The sequence below is a fragment of the Xyrauchen texanus genome, chromosome 46 (genome assembly GCF_025860055.1).
Source record: "Xyrauchen texanus isolate HMW12.3.18 chromosome 46, RBS_HiC_50CHRs, whole genome shotgun sequence".
NCBI classification, from domain to species: domain Eukaryota; kingdom Metazoa; phylum Chordata; class Actinopteri; order Cypriniformes; family Catostomidae; genus Xyrauchen; species Xyrauchen texanus.
Window position 1 is genome coordinate 10,997,235 of NC_068321.1, and position 18,587 is coordinate 11,015,821.

The 18,587-nt window shown below is 38.2% G+C and overlaps 1 protein-coding gene across 1 annotated transcript in view; it reads right to left on the reverse strand.

Moving 5' to 3' along the window:
- Window positions 1-703: 703 nt before the first annotated feature.
- The window catches only part of klf13 (Kruppel-like factor 13), a 38,646-nt gene continuing 20,762 nt past the window's right edge, over window positions 704-18,587 (reverse strand). The window contains exon 2 of the mRNA XM_052119140.1: window positions 704-10,174. Coding sequence (XP_051975100.1) covers window positions 9,849-10,174 — 326 coding nt within the window. The 3' untranslated portion in view covers window positions 704-9,848. The remainder of the gene's footprint in view (window positions 10,175-18,587) is intronic.

Consider the following 18,587-nt stretch of genomic DNA (forward strand, 5'->3'; position numbering starts at 1 on the left):
CCTAATATGAAAAAAACAAGTATTTTTAAAATTCTTACCCAAATTAAACAGAACACGAGGGTTAAATAACCTAAATTTAGTTTAGTAGAATACAGCAGTGCTTTTATGTATTTTTTATCGATGTTTATTTAACACGTTTATTTAGTGTGATTGTTAATATAAAAATAACGCGTTATAAAATGAACACAATTAATCACGCCTCCTAACCCATATGTAAATTCCACAATAAAAATACAGGTTTTCCTAGCAGCAAGCTTGAAAAAGCAATTAGAGCTTGAAGTAGTCTACATGTAATTTCGTGTTTTTTATAAGCTGCGTCAGCAGAGGGCAGTCAGCGCGCCCTAACAAACCGCAGAAAGAGTGCCAATGAATGAACAGAATTAAGGATTCTTGAGAAATAATTTTTTTCTTGATAACAAAGGGATGGAGGAGTGATACGAGAGAATTGAAACTAGCACAGCATGTATATGAAATCAGCTGCCATGGACAACCGGTTATTATACAGTTCAGCAGAAAATTATACAAAATGTTTGACTGTAGAATGCCACAATCGATCAGTCAGAATGAATTATTCCAGAGAGCAGTGTAATTAAAAAATGTATATTTCTTGAATTTAATTGGAACATCATTATTTATATAGTATCCAGTTAGAACCTTGGAAACAGACTTGGTCAACAAAAATGACACAAATTCAGAGCACTACTTCTTATTTAAGAATTTATTCTCAAATGTAAACTTCACTATTTCATGCATACAAGTTAAGACAACATACATTATTTGACAAATTCTTGTTAATTCTCATATTTGCATAGGACATCGTCACAATATTGTCTAACATGTAAAAAATAAAGGTAATAAAAAGATACAGCAGAGCAACCATAGACCAGCAACAATAATGTTATCTGAATAATTCAAGGAACTATACAACTGTAATACTTCGCTGTAGTGATTTGGTTGATTGCAAAATAACAATAAAAAAAATAGTTACATTATGCGGCAGTATTTTGAATGAGGTTATGGAGAGTGGAACTGGCCATTGTTAAAGAATAGCTATGATAAAAAGTACAGATGTACTGGGAAATAGAAACCCAGCACCATATAGAGACTGGAGCAGGCATCACACGGTGTAGTTTAAATAGAAAATACAGACGAATACGTACAATAGGAAGGCAAGTTGAGTTCACGCCACGAATGTCTACAAGACAGCATGAGGCCACGAGTGCCTCACTACAATTCGCTATACAACACTTATTGAAATCTCTAAGAATGGAGGGTGTTAGCACATGATGTGCTTGAAGGGATAGTTCATGCAAAAAAAAAAGAAATCATCATTTACTCACTCTCATGTCATTCCTCTCATGAAAAAACTTGTATGACCTCTGTGTAACACCAAAGGAGAACTTTAGCTAAATGTCCAAGATGATCTTTTATATAATGAAAGTGGATGGGGAGGCTGTCAAGCTCCAAAAAGACCAATAAAATCACCATAAAAGCATCATAAAAGTAGTCTATAAAGCTTCTGGACTATATATCCACTAAATATCCAATTTAAGTCATAATTAACTGAAATCACCCCTTAAAAAAACTCAAAACTTGCTACAAACGTACCACAAATTTGCAAATGAACCCTTGACAAACCTTTGGCAACAATGGACAATTTGCCGCAAAGCTAATTTGCATGTGAAATTTATCATTGGAAAATTTGTAGCAAATTTGCCATGAACTCTCAAAAATGTATTTTCGTAAGGGACTTGACAGTCAAGGTTGCCATTTACTTTCATTGTATGAAAAAGAGCTGCTTGGACATTCTGCTGTAAATAAGTCCTTTTGTGTATCAAGCGATAAAGAAAGTCATGTGGATTCGTAAAAACTGTGAGGCATAAGTAAATGATGACAGAATCTTTATTTTTGTGTGATCTGTCCCTTTAACTGGTATGTTTGAAGAGAAGAGATTTGACTTAATTTTCCACCCTAACTGATTTGAAACATCACACGGAGATTGCAATGGAATATTTGAAATGCGTTCAGTCTTTCAAATGCCTCTTTCACAGTGTTCTATTTTCAGAACTTAAGAGAAGTATGGTGTTTATGCTGTTTTCTCTTCATGGGAAATTCATATTATTTTAAATGAATTTTGACTGTATTATCAGTTGGAGTTCATCTGCTAGACTCTCCCTGAGGGAGTGGCACCGAGTTCAGCCTTGCGAAATTGCTAGGTCATGCACTCGCGCCATAACACTTAGGGATCAGTGACAATCGGGCGTCTTTTTACTGGAGCGAGTGTGTTTGAATTCAAACCCAACCACATGGCTTGGCAGACACCCAGACAAACAGAAATGACCACAACCCTGAAAAGCAGTTAGTGTCTCCTGTGTTAAGAAAGAGACGAAACATAAACAACAGTCAAACCTAAGCTAGGGCTAAAAACAAAATCCACTTCCACCATTTCAAATGACAGGCAACCATTAAGCAGACCTCAAGTAAATGATGTTTTCTTAATTTCTTAAGGTGCAGATGCTGTCTAGTAATTCCTTAAGTGTGTTGACATCTCTGAAGCTTTGTTAACTAGAAAACACGATTACTGTATGGCATCTACTTAGGTTCTTTGGAGAAACATCTAACTGCAAAAGCACAGTGTAATTTTCACCAATAGTGATCTTTACACCAACATGCTGCCTGATGTAAAGGCCTTAACTGCATGGTGGGACTACAAAGGCAATGCTGGACAAACAACAGTTGTTTTGTATGTTCACATATATGTATTTCTAGGATGACGTTAAATCAATAAGCTATTCGATCTGCAGGTTTTAGTGGATTATGGTTATTCTGGTTTAAAAGTAGTTGATTTTGCATATCCATACAACCTACTTTGATTGTTTCCACTAGAAAAAGGCTGATATTTTGAGAGTAAGAAAATGTGTCATGTATTTATATGGTTATGAGTTATATACAAATTTTCTTACTTTTGTCAGTTCTTTTTCTCTTTCAGCAAAACACTCAAATGTTCTTCTGAAACCATCAAATGGCAGACTGACTTCCAAATAATGCAATTTGAATATTCATCCATTCTTTCAGAAAGCCTTTGGTAACAAGTCTTAAAAACAACAATTCAATATAGTTATTCAATCACCTGTGCTGTAATTCAATAAAGCTAAAGGTAAATGGCATTCTACCAAACTATATGCCATAGCATCCTTGGCAATAGCATTCTACAACTTTTTAAACTATGACAACATCTTCCTTTACCATTGAGAACATTGGTTATTCAAACTGACCTCACTTTGCATGGGAAGACCATGGAACTGATAACTGAACCCTTGCGCACGCACTTGGAAGCCGTATTGTCTTTTACCATCTTTGAGAGGGTCAAAGGTTTTCTGCTTAAAGGAATAGTTTACCCAAAAATAAAAATGATAACAAATGAAATTTTTGGGTGAACTTCTATTTTAAGATACCAGAATCTGGCATGGCTGTAAAACTACGTATACGATTACAGGCAACTTGTACAAATAAAAGTCAGAAGAAAACCTACAAGACAGTAAAGAGATGAAAAAATAGTTTAGTACCGAACTGAACTAGTAACAAAAGTCATATAGTACATGTATCACAGTCAAAAAGAGTAATTGTAAAATAAATACATGACAAGAAATGAAGCTTTGATGCATTGGTTGGATATAAGCAGCATATTTATAGCAAATGCATTTGCAATCCTTTGGAATGGTAGAGCTTTCTTTTAAGATGGTGAACAGGTTAATGTCCGAGTTTTCACTTTTACGAATATATGTGCATTTGTTCCGAACTGTACAACAAAACAATGCTAAAATGTAGCAAAACATAACTAAAGGAAAACAAAAATGATTAAAAGCACAGCAAGAACACACCAAATTAGAAACAATTGTTTTTAGAAATACTCGCTCGTCTAATGCACATCATTCACCCTGCTACATACACTTAAAAACATACACCACTCATAGAAAACAAAACATGGTTAACTCACTTATCACTGTGTACTTCAGTTGTCTATAGGTTTGTGATGTAATAAAGACCAACCTTCTAATGCCTTTGGCACTCATTATTGAACTAACATGCAATTTGTCGAATGCACGATCAAAGTCTTCTTTAGTTTGTGCTAAAATTCAATCAAGCACTATTAAAATCATTTGTTGAGTTCTGTGAACAAATGGCCATGTAAAAAAACAAACCATTTCTCGATGAGATGGGAATGTGGGTTTATGCAATCCATGTAGAAATCATTTCATGAAAGATGATTCGCTTTCAGTACGAGGCTTTGTGGCTCATAAGACCCTTAAAATTCATTTAAAAATATTGTAATTAAATGTACAAGTCTTTTAGATGTGAATTCCATCAAATTCCTCCTCCCACCCTTTATAAAAAAAATAAAAAAAACCTTCTCAGTTATTATTGTTATTAGGAGGTATGAGTTTGAAAAGATGCATGACAAAAACAAAATCGAACACCAAGTTGGAATTCTAAATATGTTAAATAACAAAGGAAAAAATCTGATATGAATGTGTGACTATCTATTTACAATGCTGTGGTCTCTATAGTTATGCTCTGTTAAGCAGTCTCCTGCCGCTGCATTCAGCCGAGAAGTCAGGCTATTTCCCTTTTCTTCCTTATATGTGGAGATTACACACCTATATTCTGCTATTGACAAAGAGGTCAGTCTCTTTGAATAAAAAAGTTATTATCTGATCTTTACTCCTCTCTACTAGCATAGGACAAGCAACATCGCAGCAGACAGAAAAGAAAGCATTATGAAACACTAATAACATTATTTGCAAGAAATATCAATAATAATAACATAGCTAAAACCACAAACACAGAAATCTAAAGAAAATATTCAGAAAAATTACAACACAATGCTGAAATATTTAACAAATAAAGATAAATGAATATATCCAAGTTCACATAATTTGTGATAGCTGGGTTGTAAGCCAAGAAACGATACAGTTTGACTTGTCATGACCTAGACATGTTTTCATCTCTGTTCAATGGTCTTGCTTCTCATTCAAGTAGTATCGGTACAGTGAAAAATACAGGAACAGCGTGCATGTGTGTGTTTTACATGTAATTCACCCTGACCCAGGCTGTGAGTGAATTTACATTAAGCAAATGCATTTTTCAGAACACATTAGCAGGAATATATATATACTATCTTGAGTATACTCTATCTAACCAGTACACAAATACAGTTTTGTTGCCAACAGGGTTGAAGTTTTACAGCCAATGGCATCATGTTTTATTGGGTTTGAAAAGTACTAATGAAGAGGATATTGGGTTAGACTGGCTTTTCTATGCCCTTATAACTTGTGAAATATCCTCCACCGACCAGCAGTGGGGAGTATTTGCAGATACAATGAGTGAGTGTTCACGGATGGAGAACTCTTCAAGCTGGCTTACTTTATAAGTAAAGTTAACTTGAGAAATTATGAGGGGAGAAATTCATTTCGAAAGTTAACCTAGCTAAATTTGATGACATTGCAATGGAATTCCAACTTAAGAGCAACGTATGCTTTAGTTTCCCACGCGCCGCTACATAGTATGTCCGCGTGTAGTCAACATTTTCTACAAACGCGGACAGTTTTCGCCACACGCGCTTGCCGTTGACTACTAAAGAGTATCACAAAGCAGATGTAGTGCGCATGCGTCGAGCGCATCTGTAGGGCTTATGGGCAGGACATTTTGAGGGGAGAAAAGAACTTCAAAAGATAATCTAGCTAATTTGAAAACACTGCAATGGAATTCCATCTTGGAGACCAAAGTACGTCGGTTTTCATTCCCACAGCACGTGCAGACTGTCTGCATGCAGCTCAGATTTCCTAGAAACACAGACAGTTCTTATCTTTGAGCGTTTTCAAGCATGTGTCTGGAGTTGACTGTACTAAAGTGTATCAGAAAGCAGTTGTAGTGCGCATGTGTCGAGAAATTCTGTGGGGAGACAAGAAATTTGAAAGCTAACCAAGCTAAGTATGGCAACATTCCAATGGAATTCCATCTTGAGACATAAGTATGCTTCGTTTTCCATGTGCCGCTATGTCTCACACACAATGCGCTTGACGCAAATTTCGTCATTAGCACAATACGACCAGACTTTCGCTTGCAGTCCAGTTTTTCTAGACATGCAAACAGTCCGCATCTGTGTGCATAGTTGGAGCATGCATCTGACATTGTATGTAGAAAAGCGTATCACAAAGCAGTCATAGTGCACATGCTTCGAATGTGTCCGTACAGGCTTGCGGTCAAAAGAGTATACTTTAAAAAGGCTAGAGCGTCGTGAGACGTATACAGCACACGGCAAAATGAATCATACCCAAGCCTTCAGATGTGGAAGATGAAATTACTTTAAAGGGCGAGGGGAGGGTGTGTCCATAGCTAGATGGCTTTACTTGGTATTATTGCAGAGATAATGCCATCCCGGCACTGTTTATTTTCATTGGGGTGTTTTCTTTAGCTGAAGAAATAGGAAAAAGCTCTGATTAGGCCAAGCCTTTTAGAGGGCCACGAGAGAGGCCACTTGGAGGGGGATGGGGGCGTTAGCAAAGGAAGGATAAAGGGGGAACAAGGCCTGGCATTGACAGGCCTCCCCACCTGCTTCTCAAGCCCTAGAGCCCTCGTCCAGCTGGACAGCACTGATGCTGGTCGCCCCACACTGGCCATGGAGGGTGGTCATTTGTAGGGTTGTGTTGGAGACAACACAAGAAAGAATGGCTGGTTTTGATTATTGAGCTTATAAAAGTGAGTGAGATGTGATAGAAAGCTTGCTAAATATTAAAGTGTCACTTTAGGAACACTGCATGTATGGGAAAGTGTCACAGAGAAAGATAGCACCACAGTAGTTTGAATAGCGGTGCCTCAAATCCTGGAGGGTCTTGTATGTCTTTCGCCTGAGCGAGTAAAACCCAGCTAAACAGTTTCTCACCCTGACCCCTTATCATCCTCGCAGGCTGAAACGATATAGGACGGTAAATCTGTTCAGTTGATATGTATGAATATATTGTAAATCTACAAATGTAGTAGTACTTTCTTCTTTTTGTAAAAGCCTTTTTAATGAGTCAAGTTTAAAAGCAGCTGCTTTAATGGTTAACTGAGGTAATGTATTTAGTGGTCACACTGACATATCAGTGAGCCTGCAACAGTAAAAAAAAAAAATTGTGTGTGAGGTTTCCCTGTGCTTGTGAAAAAGACAGTACAGTCATTTAAATAGAAAGCATGACTGATTTAGTCTGAGAAGTCAACAGTGTCAAACTGGGAATCAAACAAACAAAACACTGATAATATCTCATCTAAAAATTCCCAACATTTTTAACTCCACTTTCATAACATATGCCCATTGTCTCAAACTGCTATAATTTGGGCTTCAACTTCCTGTATTACAAACCCCCTCACTTGGCCTGCTGCTTGGATGACATCCAATCAGACTAGGCTGATTTTCCTCTTTAAGCTCCGGCAATGCATTGTGGGATGCTGTTGGTGGGTGAGAGGGGAGTTGCGCAGAGGGGAGGGAGGTTTCTCTCAGAGAGAGAGAGAGAGAGAGAGCTGACTGGGTGTTCCTTCCGCTGGAGTGCTCAGATTGTGATAAAGCCTCTGTCTTTATCTGTCTCGCAATGTGTCAAACCCCTTTTCCTGCCTCCTGCAGATAGTGGTCTTTGTTCTCATTGAGGCCTGGGTCTCTCCTCACCCCCCAGTGCCCCAGCCCTGATCATACACTCTCTGACAATCTAGTCCACATTGAGTTGTAAACCTGAACCCCAAATAGTGATGGAACTATACATTGGTAATAAACCGATATTTGGCCATTTTGAGATTATCAATATCGCCAATAACCTTACTGGCTTGGCAGAACTGTTATTGCTAGTGGAGTCTAGAGGAGTCGGAGTAAATATTGCGTATTCTTCTTACACAGAAATGCACATGCCTGCACATTGGACATTTAAAAACCTATATCAGTCGACCACTGGTCCTAACCAGGCGTGGCAACAAACTATAAGCGACAAGACAGTTGCTTGGTTTCTAATGGTGCGTTCACCTCATGTAGGAATTACCGTAATTACAAGATTCCATCTTGTAAAAAGTGTTCACTACTTCTTAAAACTCTGTATTAGGTGAACAGCTCCGAGTAGAATCTCAGTAATTCCAACATGACATGAACGCAGCATGATTTCGTTTTGCCGTTTCACCCACAGTGAAATCCCATTGGTCATTGGTGTGCATTAAACATCAGATATGTTCTGATTGGCTGTGATTTTGTCATTCCACATTCATGTTGAACAGAAAAATGTCTTGATACTGGAAATGTGTTGCATTGCGCCTGATTAGGACACAGCTGAGGCCCTCCATCCTTCTCTTTCTTTTCCTCCCACTCTTCTTCTTCAGCTAGAGTGAGTGAGACAGAGTGCGTAAAGCTCCACTCTAGGCTCTCGTCTTCCTGGCTAGTGTGCTATGAATAGCCCTGTGTGGGATGATGCCATTTCCTAAGTGGAAGGCCTCTGCAGATGGAGGGCAGAGGGCCAGGACTTCTGCCGTTACCTGAGAGAATGCCAACATCACTCCCTCCCTCACTGCCTCCCGTCTTCCACTGAGTAGAGTAAAAACCCTCTCTGTTCTCTCATTCACACCATGGTCTTTGGTGGATTCTGTTCATGTGCTTTTTGTCTTTATTTGAGTCTGAAGTAGTCCCTTTGAATGAGTCGTACTGTAGTGAAAACCCTGAAGTTGATGAATGTGCTGTTTTTTATTGAGGAAACAGCTGCTTTGAAACTTTAGCCTCAGAATTTTCAAGTGGAGTTTCGTTTAGTCCACTAAGAGAAGTGATGAGTTCCCTTATTGGGCAGTTCTGGCTTATAAAGGCGGACTGATCACTACATTCATGCAATATTGAGAGGTTTCCCTTTGAAACGAGGACCCAGGAAAGCACAGCTCTGTGTACAGGGTTTTCGGGAGATAGCAATGTTGAAAATATAGTTTTGAGTCTCATTTCCAGTCTCAATAACACAACTCCCCCCCCCCCCCCCCTTCTTATCTTGTGAGTGGTTCTGCCACTCTTAGACTGATTTACCAAAAATGTATTATAATAACAATAACAAAAGAAAATGTTTTTATTGTTAAAACCCAGAATTTGTTTCCCCTGATGTGAAAACCAAAAAAAATAAAATAAAAAAAGAGTGCAAAGTTTCCTTTGTCCGAGTGTAAGGCTGCTTCTTAACATATGTCTGTCTTCATCATGTTCATTCTTTCAAGCTAACGAGGCCATCCCTGAGCAGGGCGCAAAACTCAACCTCTGTTGAATTTCGGAGTAAAGTGAGGCTTGTCTTGTGCAGTCAATGTGAATATTAAAGGAGAAAAAAAAAACTGTTCTGAATCCTGAGGTGTATGTGAGCCCCTTTCCCTCACCCGTTTTAAATAAAGAATAATAAAAAAGAAAAAAAAGAAACAATAGTTTACCTGTCAAACCTTTCAACTTTTTTGTTCACTCAAACTGATCGGTTGTAAAATGAACGAAACAAAACAAAAAACAAATGGAAAAGTGGCCATGAAGGCCAGAAGCTTTAAAAGTACAGACATATGGTACATCATGTAAATATTGCCATCTGGAAAAAGCATTTTTCTTCTTCTGTTCTCTCTCTCTCTCTCTCTCTCTCTCTCTCTCTTAGGGTTTGCACAAGAACATTGCACTACAAGAAGCAGTTATGTACAGTATACCACAGCAAGCGAAGGGGTTTAGCATGGGCGCTAATTATGCCATTTGTTTGGAGAGGAAAAGATCGATAGCGAAGAAAAAGTTTAGCCTGGGGACCCAGGAGCTGTGGGCAGAAAGTGCGGCCAGGTTAAGGCGAGCTGGCGGGGCTGAGGGTAGGGCTAAGTGTGGGGCTTGAGGCGTCAGAGCGGCTGTAATCGCTGAGGGAGCCGGGGCGCGTGCTGCTCGGGACGGTGGCATTGCCTCCTCCGTGCTGCCTCTTCAGCATTGCCGGCTGAAAGTCGGAGTGACGGCGTGCGTGTTTCATCAAATGGTCGCTCCGCATGAATCGCTTGTCGCACAGGGGGCAGCCGAATTTCTTCTCGCCCGTGTGGGTGCGATAGTGCCGTGCCAGCTCGTCGGAGCGAGCAAACTTCTTACTGCAGTCAGGCCAGGTGCAAGGAAAGGGTCGCTCTCCTGTGACAGATACAAAAAAAAAAATAACACACAGACGTTAGTGTCTATTCATTTTAACGATCACTCAGATATATAAAAATGATGTCAAAACAAAGGGGAATGTAAACCTATACTTTACACTGGTGTATTATCAATAAATAAGTTGCAATTTAACCGTTTCTAAACATTTTCCTTTGTCTTAGCTTTGATTGTCTAAACTTGCAAAAAACACATTCTTTAAAAGTACATTTGTTTTGGTTTTCAGTAAAAATACCAAACAAGTTGCATGTGTGAAAAACAGCTGTTAGTGTTATATTAGTAGGCCTATTAGTAGTATTATTATTATACACATCTTTATGATCACACAGGTGTATAACTATGATGCTTACAAAACAATGGGGGTGTAAACCTTTACATTAAAGTATTTACAAATCATAGACTGATGTACAATATACAAATAAGAAGTTGCAAGTTAATCATTTCAAAACATTTTTTTTTTTTGTCTTTGCTTTGATTGTCTGAACATGCAAAACAAATAAAAATAATAATGAACAAGTGCAACATTCATTGATGCTCAAGAATGCCACACACTAAATTAAGAACAAGTAAACATTTAAACAGGATAATTTGTGTAAATTATTATTTTGTCTTGAAGGATATACTTTATATGTAAATATTTCATATAGCTTCTGAAGGGCAACACTAAATAAATCAAATATTATCTTTTATCTCTTATATTTGTATAAATTCTAAAAGGGGTGTGTAAACATTTTAGACAAAATGTATGCACTCAAATGTATGTACATGAAAGCACCTGATAAGCAAAAGTGCGTAAAACATAATGGCTTGTTTTCAAATAATGTACTCTTAAATATAAGTGTATTTTGTATGGTAGTGTATGCTGTTTTTGTAAGCGCAGGGGTCAATGACGGGACGCAATTTTTTAACGCAATAAAATTAAGTCTTGGTGCATAACGCTGGACTTTTAGCTATAAATAAGCCCGAAACACACTAGGGACTCTTATTTTGAAATTGAGACTTGGCTCCATTACATTACTCTATATACAGGTGAAACTCGAAAAATTTGAATATCGTGCAAAAGTTCATTAATTTCAGTAATTCAACTTAAAAGGTGAAACTAATATATTATATAGACTCATTACAAGCAAAGTAAGATATTTCAAGCCTTTATTTGATATAATTTTGATGATTATGGCTTACAGCTTATGAAAACCCCAAATTCAGAATCTCAGAAAATTAGAATATTGTGAAAAGGTTCAGTATTGTAGGCTCAAAGTGTCACACTCTAATCAGCTAAACACCTGCAAAGGGTTCCTGAGCCTTTAAATGGTCTCTCAGTCTGGTTCAGTTGAATTCACAATCATGGGGAAGACTGCTGACCTGACAGTTGTGCAGAAAACCATCATTGACACCCTCCACAAGGAGGGAAAGCCTCAAAAGGTAATTGCAAAAGAAGTTGGATGTTCTCAAAGTGCTGTATCAAAGCACATTAATAGAAAGTTAAGTGGAAGGGAAAAGTGTGGAAGAAAAAGGTGCACAAGCAGCAGGGATGACCGTAGCCTGGAGAGGACTGTCAGGAAAAGGCCATTCAAATGTGTGGGGGAGCTTTACAAGGAGTGGACTGAGGCTGGAGTTACTGCATCAAGAGCCACCACACACAGACGGGTCCTGGACATGGGCTTCAAATGTCAAACGCCTTACCTGGGCTAAAGAAAAAAGAACTGGTCTGTTGCTCAGTGGTCCAAAGTCCTCTTTTCTGATGAGAGCAAATTTTGCATCTCATTTGGAAACCAAGGTCCCAGAGTCTGGAGGAAGAATGGAGAGGCACACAATCCAAGATGCTTGAAGTCCAGTGTGAAGTTTCCACAGTCTGTGTTGGTTTGGGGAGCCATGTCATCGGCTGGTGTTGGTCCACTGTGCTTTATTAAGTCCAGAGTCAACGCAGCCGCCTACCGGACATTTTAGAGCACTTCATGCTTCATTCAGCAGACAAGCTTTATGGAGATGCTGACTTCATTTTCCAGCAGGACTTGGCACCTGCCCACACTGCCAAAAGTACCAAAACCTGGTTCAATGACCATGGTATTACTGTGCTTGATTGGCCAGCAAACTCGCCTGACCTGAACCCCATAGAGAATCTATGGGGCACTGCCAAGAGAAAGATGAGAGACATGAGACCAAACAATGCAGAAGAGCTGAAGGCCGCTATCTTGCTTGCATAGCATCTTGGTCTTCCATAACACCTCAGCAGTGCCACAGGCTGATAGCATCCATGCCACGCCGCATTGAGGCAGTAATTAATGCAAAAGGGGCCCAAACCAAGTACTGAGTACATATGCATGATTATACTTTTCAGAGGGCCGACATTTCTGTATTTAAAATCCTTTTTTTTTATTGATTTCATGTAATATTCAAATTTTCTGAGATTCTGAATTTGGGGTTTTCATAAGCTGTAAGCCATAATCATCAAAATTATATCAAATAAAGGCTTGAAATATCTTACTTTGCTTGTAATGAGTCTATATAATATATTAGTTTCACCTTTTAAGTTGAATTACTGAAATTAATGAACTTTTGCAGGATATTCTAATTTTTCGAGTTTCACCTGTATATAAGTATTTAACATATTAAGCTTTTTATGGCCTATATATTCACCAGATGAGGTTTAATGAAGAACCAGGCTTATTATTATTCACAAGATATGAAGTTGGAGACACAATGTAAGTGCTGATAGGGCACATTTCCAAATAGTTTTTTTTTTTCTTTTTTTTCTTTGTATGCCCTCACTTCAATTTAGAACACTTGATTATCTAATCAAAATAAAGAAACATGCATTGAAGAGAGGATAAAAATATGGATGGATATTGTCAAGGATGAAAGAGTTAGACACAGCAAATCACCATGTGATAGTTTTTATTTCACCTATAAAGGCCGATGTTATACTGCAGAACTTACTGTTCTAACTGAAAAATCTTCCAGCACAGGTCAGGAATTAAAACAAGAAAACTATCTGCAACAATCGGCGTAGATTTTTCAGAAAACCGGTAGTTCCACAAAGCAACTATTGGCACCGATTAATTGGTAAAACCGATATATCGGTCTACCTCTAATACAAAATACATTAAAATGCAATTATTAATTATTATTAATATTTGAAAAACTTTTGTCATCCAATTAATGTCAGATGGTGTTATCAACATGCAGGTAGTCATTCTGTTTTCATGTCTAAAAAAAACAAAAAAATCAGAGAAGATCCCTTTAGACCCTCAGTGTGAAATTTTGACAAAAAAATTCATGATATATGGCAAAAAAAAAAAAAGTTTACCTTGAAAATATGTTTGAAACCTTATTTGAAAGTAATGATAAAGTTGTGTAAACCCTTATTTATTGTATATTCAAGGAGCAAGAAAAGTATTGTAATACCTTTTAAATGTATGAAACCAACATGGACACAAAGATTAGGCCTACATTACGAACATGACATATGCTTTAAATTAGATTATTTTAAAGATTTTATAACCTCCATCAAACTTATTTGTCAATGGCCCATAAAAAAAGTGAGAAAATCAAATACACCAATATTCAAGATGCAATCTCTGAAAACAAGCCATACTATTTTTACCATGTTTAAGGGTGTTTCAATAGTTTTACTGAAAAACAAGACACAAATGCTCATTAAGAATATAATTTTGCATAAATTCACTCAATATTTGAAAAATGCACAAAAAAGAAGGTGTTTAGAGGCCAGGTCATAAACACCACCATGCATCGTTTACAGCGATAACGTCCCCTTTTTTCCAGCTCATATGTGGACAATGAACACATTCAGCACAGAAAGTCCTGTTGCGCCCTTTTTATTCTACATGGCCCCCATTAAGCCAGTGTAGACATGCCTCATTGGTAGAATATGCTCTTTTACACTGATCTCTAAACAGTTTTGTGGTTTCTCTTATTATGACTGTGTCTAGTTTTCACAAAGGGGAAAGGTGAACCTAGAACAGTGCACAAAAAGCCACACAGGGCCCATACAACTTCTTAATACCCAAATGTACCCCTTTACACAGTAAAGCAGTTAAATCACCATGGAATCGAGAATCGACTCACATCAAAAAACAACAAAAACCCACGGTGAATGACCTGGGCCATTCAGATCTAGGTCACGCAGGGGTTTACCTTCCACAAACGGCTTTTAGATCCCAAAATGAACATTCTATAAACAGACGTGAAAGGCCTGATGCTGCAAAACTATTTACAAGCCGCTTGCGAGAGCATGCTAATCCTTTCCTATAGAACCTTACAAAATGTGTGCAAAGAAAAGGTTTTATTTTTTACAAATCACTAAACTGGGTCAAAAGCAAACACATTAAACCAGGAATGGACTGGATTAAAAGCTAACCATATGTTTTAGCCAAGCTAGCATTACATCATGCAAATTGGAGAATCATGAGAATACTAGGGGGATATGTATCATTTTGACTGCTCCAAAGAGGCTTATGGGGTTTACCAACTCATTACTGAGATAACTGATGGATGCACAACTCATAGATGCTGGTTTATGTGGATTCGGAACAAGTCTCAAAATCTAGTAGACATGTAGGGGAGCGAGTTTCATTAGGCAGGTTAACAGTCGCTATCCTGCCCAAGCTTGTATTCAAAAATGAAACTAGCAGTGAGTCAAAAGCACGGAAATTATACCCTACCCCTTCTGCATTAGGCAATAAAAGTGGGCTTTGACACACATCTACCCAAAGCCATCTGGGACCATATATCTTGGTGTGGTTTCCTCATAGTTTCATGTGAAACGAGTAGATGCAGAACACAAATGGCCTTTACCTTTGTGCACAAGGAGGACCACGTGTCAAAAACAGTGTTTCTTTTAGCTCCATTTCGCTCTTTTTCTTAACCCACAATAGCGAGATCTTTTTTTCTAATTTTACCAGCTTTATAACAGCTTTTTTCCTCTTTGAGTAGTGTGCACCACCACTAAGGTCTCAAAACCAATGTTGAATGGTATATGGGTCCTGCATCTGCACTTTTCATAATTTTTAAAGTTTGAATGGCAAAGAAGTGGAAAAAAAAGAGCCAGACATCTCTGTCATTACCCGGTTAAATTAGACAGAACAAGCAAAGTTGCAGAGATCCAGACAGCTTTTTGCTGCTGTCTTTGGTTAGTGGTTTCCCCTGAAGGACCTAATGGAAAACAACATCAAACCAACATACATGTGATGCCAAAAATGTATGTGTGGGACGACAGCTTTGCTGGGTTCCCCTCCCCCTGCCATGGCTTTTATATTCTAAAGCAGGGGGATGGAACCTTTTTTTCACTAAGGAGACAATTTTTTTTTTTTTGGTTGATACATTTTTTTAGAAAGAGAAATGGCAAAAACTAATAATTTACTATTGTCAAAACAAAATTTTCAATAAAATTAAATGTTTATTATGCCCGTAGACTACTCAAAAACACAAAAACAAACATATTTGCAACAATTAAAAGTAATGTGTTGTAATAAGGAATTGAGTACACGTGTTTGTGCGGGTCTCCATAAAATTACTTCATTTTACATTTGTTCATAAAAAAGTTAACTTCCCTATAGGGCTGGTCATTATGTAAAAAATATTGCGATGTCCGATTATATCGTCAACACCCATTAGAAATACATTTCTAAATTCAAGTTTCACTTTAAATGAAATGAAAAAGCAATTAAAATACTGAAGTGGTCAAAAAAAGTTATATAACCACATTCCTAAATCCAAACATTATGTGTCACTCCGAGACGTCTTGCAGGTCACCTGCCTGTTGCGGGTAAATGAGCAAAATTACTTACATTTGGTTTTTCAAAATATAATCACACATGTTTCTTAAAAAATGCAGCATTGTGTCTAATTTCTTGTCATATATCACTCTCAAGACGTCTTACAGATCGCCCACCAAAGTGGCTGGTCCATCAGAAAAATTACCCACCACTGCGCATGAAAAATCAGCATTTGGATAATTTCAAACCTTGTTCACCAGGAGTAGGCTGTATGACAAATTCGGGATAAAGGAAATCAAAACAGTGCATTGACTTTTGCAATTGCACCACACTTTCTGGAGGAAACGTTCTCTAGAAAGTTTTAAACAATCTTGTTTTGGTGAATGGCGAGACAACCGGTGAGCCACTTGATTTTTAACAAAGAGCCACATGTGGCTCGCAAGCCATCGGTTCCCAACCGCTTTAGACTGCCTCTGTTTAAATCTATTTACCTGTCACTCACTTGCAGACAAACTTGTTCCCACCATGCGTGCTCTAACACAAATATAAGATATAAGATATACCGTAGGGATGGAAATCCAAAATAATTTTCATCCTTTGTGCTTTATATTCAAAAGAACCAGCTAATAATCGTTATTAGTTTAGGAAATCAGATTACACTGGTCGAGGTGTAGATTGAAAAGTATCAGCTCATAAGAGTCGTTCATTCAGAAATGTTAATGTATTGGTTGCCCTGTGGGCTTCACACTGTAGATTCAATAGCGGGGCTGCACAGCAGGAAACACTATTAAAGTATTTTAGCATGTGTTATCAAAACATTTATATGAACCAGTTCTCGGTAACAAACTCTAAAGTTTTACTTACAAAAATGTATGCAGAACCATGTGACGAAACATACATACCTCACATGTAGCCCCTTGCATTATGATGTCAACAAATAAAACCTTCATGTACATGAAAATATAGTTGGTGTATTAATAAGCTTTGTGTCCATTACAATGCCTGCTTTGTTTCACTACTATCCAGCATATATTTGAACTCTGAAACCCCTCTACACACACACACACACACACACACACTCAAGACAAAAGGCACAAAAATACACTTACACAAAAACAATCCCTCTCACACCAAGTAAAGCAAATCACTTCATAGAGTTCTCATTCCTACAAAAACACACATCATCTGATACTCATTTGCCATACACATATTCAGCCCAATCTACAAATACAATATGTATACAGTAACAATTTAAATCCTCTAACCTTCAAACATGACACAGTCACGAGAAATAATCTGAGAGGGTCACTGTTGTTTGACCTTCTCTAAACATCCTGGATCTAACCATGATTGTAGTGTATAAACATACTGTACATCGAAAAGATCTACATTAACATTAGCTTAGTTGGAAGATGATGGAATTGTGGATGGTTTGTGATCCCCCCTTCAGCAACATCAGAAGCCAACCAGTAATTTACAGTTTAATTAATAATCTGAGTCTGTGGGATCCCAAGGTTGTAAAGTGTGAGTAATGGGTTTGGAAAAAAAGACAGCGAGGAGCTGCAGAGCAAAGTTAAAAGTATCAAAAGCTGAATATTTCACAGGTTGAAACAGACAAGAAGGGCTGGGCCAAGTAAAGGTGTGAACAGTGACTGTAAATGCAAAGGTGCAAGTCTAACCATTATAAGGCCATGGAAGTAAACATTCTGAAAATGTATATAGAAATTAACAAACTGAATGGTGCTGGTGAAAACCAACCAACCAACAAACAAAACAGTGACAAAACGCCAAAGAATAGGCCATCCCCAGTGAAACCACATATTATTTCAAGGTGGTTCCTCACAGAAAACCATACGGTTTCCAATGCAGCACTCTGCTGTTCATTGTGATGGTCCAGAACACTCCAGAGGCTAGTGTGCACGTAGTAAGTGTTTGCACTTAAGAGAAACTGTCCACCAAAGCATCATCCTAAAATGGAAGGGCAAGACCATTTAGAACTACCACTCTTAAGATGTTCTGCTGGTTGGTTCAACCATGACTAGGGTTACAATTGGGGCACAATTCCAGGAATATCTCTATTATCAATGAGGATGCTCCTGACATGGGTCTAAAGTAGACTTATGTAAAAAGGTCACAATGTCCAGTGTCACAGTAACATAACATGAAAATCATGGCCCCATTCAGTATGTCAACATTGGGAAGTGGAGACACTCTGAATCAGTGGCGTAACTACAGGCAGTGCAGGGTGGGCAGCCACACTGGGACCCGTCATGACAAATGGGTCCACGACAGCTGCCAAAAAGGAAACAATTAAAACAACCAAGGGCCCAAAATTTCACCTTTTCCAAACAAAGTTCACCTTATATCCTTGATTGCGTTCCATTAAGTTTTTCACAGCACTGCAATTGTGGCACTTGCTTTGAGGATGTTTGCACTGCATAGGCATTGGCAACTGATCCCACAGATGGGCTGTTCCGTCTCAAGTGGCGCAACCAGCACTGCATGTGCCCAAGTCTTTTTTCGCAACAGGGGATGTAATTAGTAGAGGCTTTAGATTCAACCTCTGTGCTAAGGAACACAGTGACCCAGCCACCCTTACATCACAGTAGCGAGTATGGATGTCCCATAGCTAAGTTAGCTGAGCAACAGTGTTTCCCTTC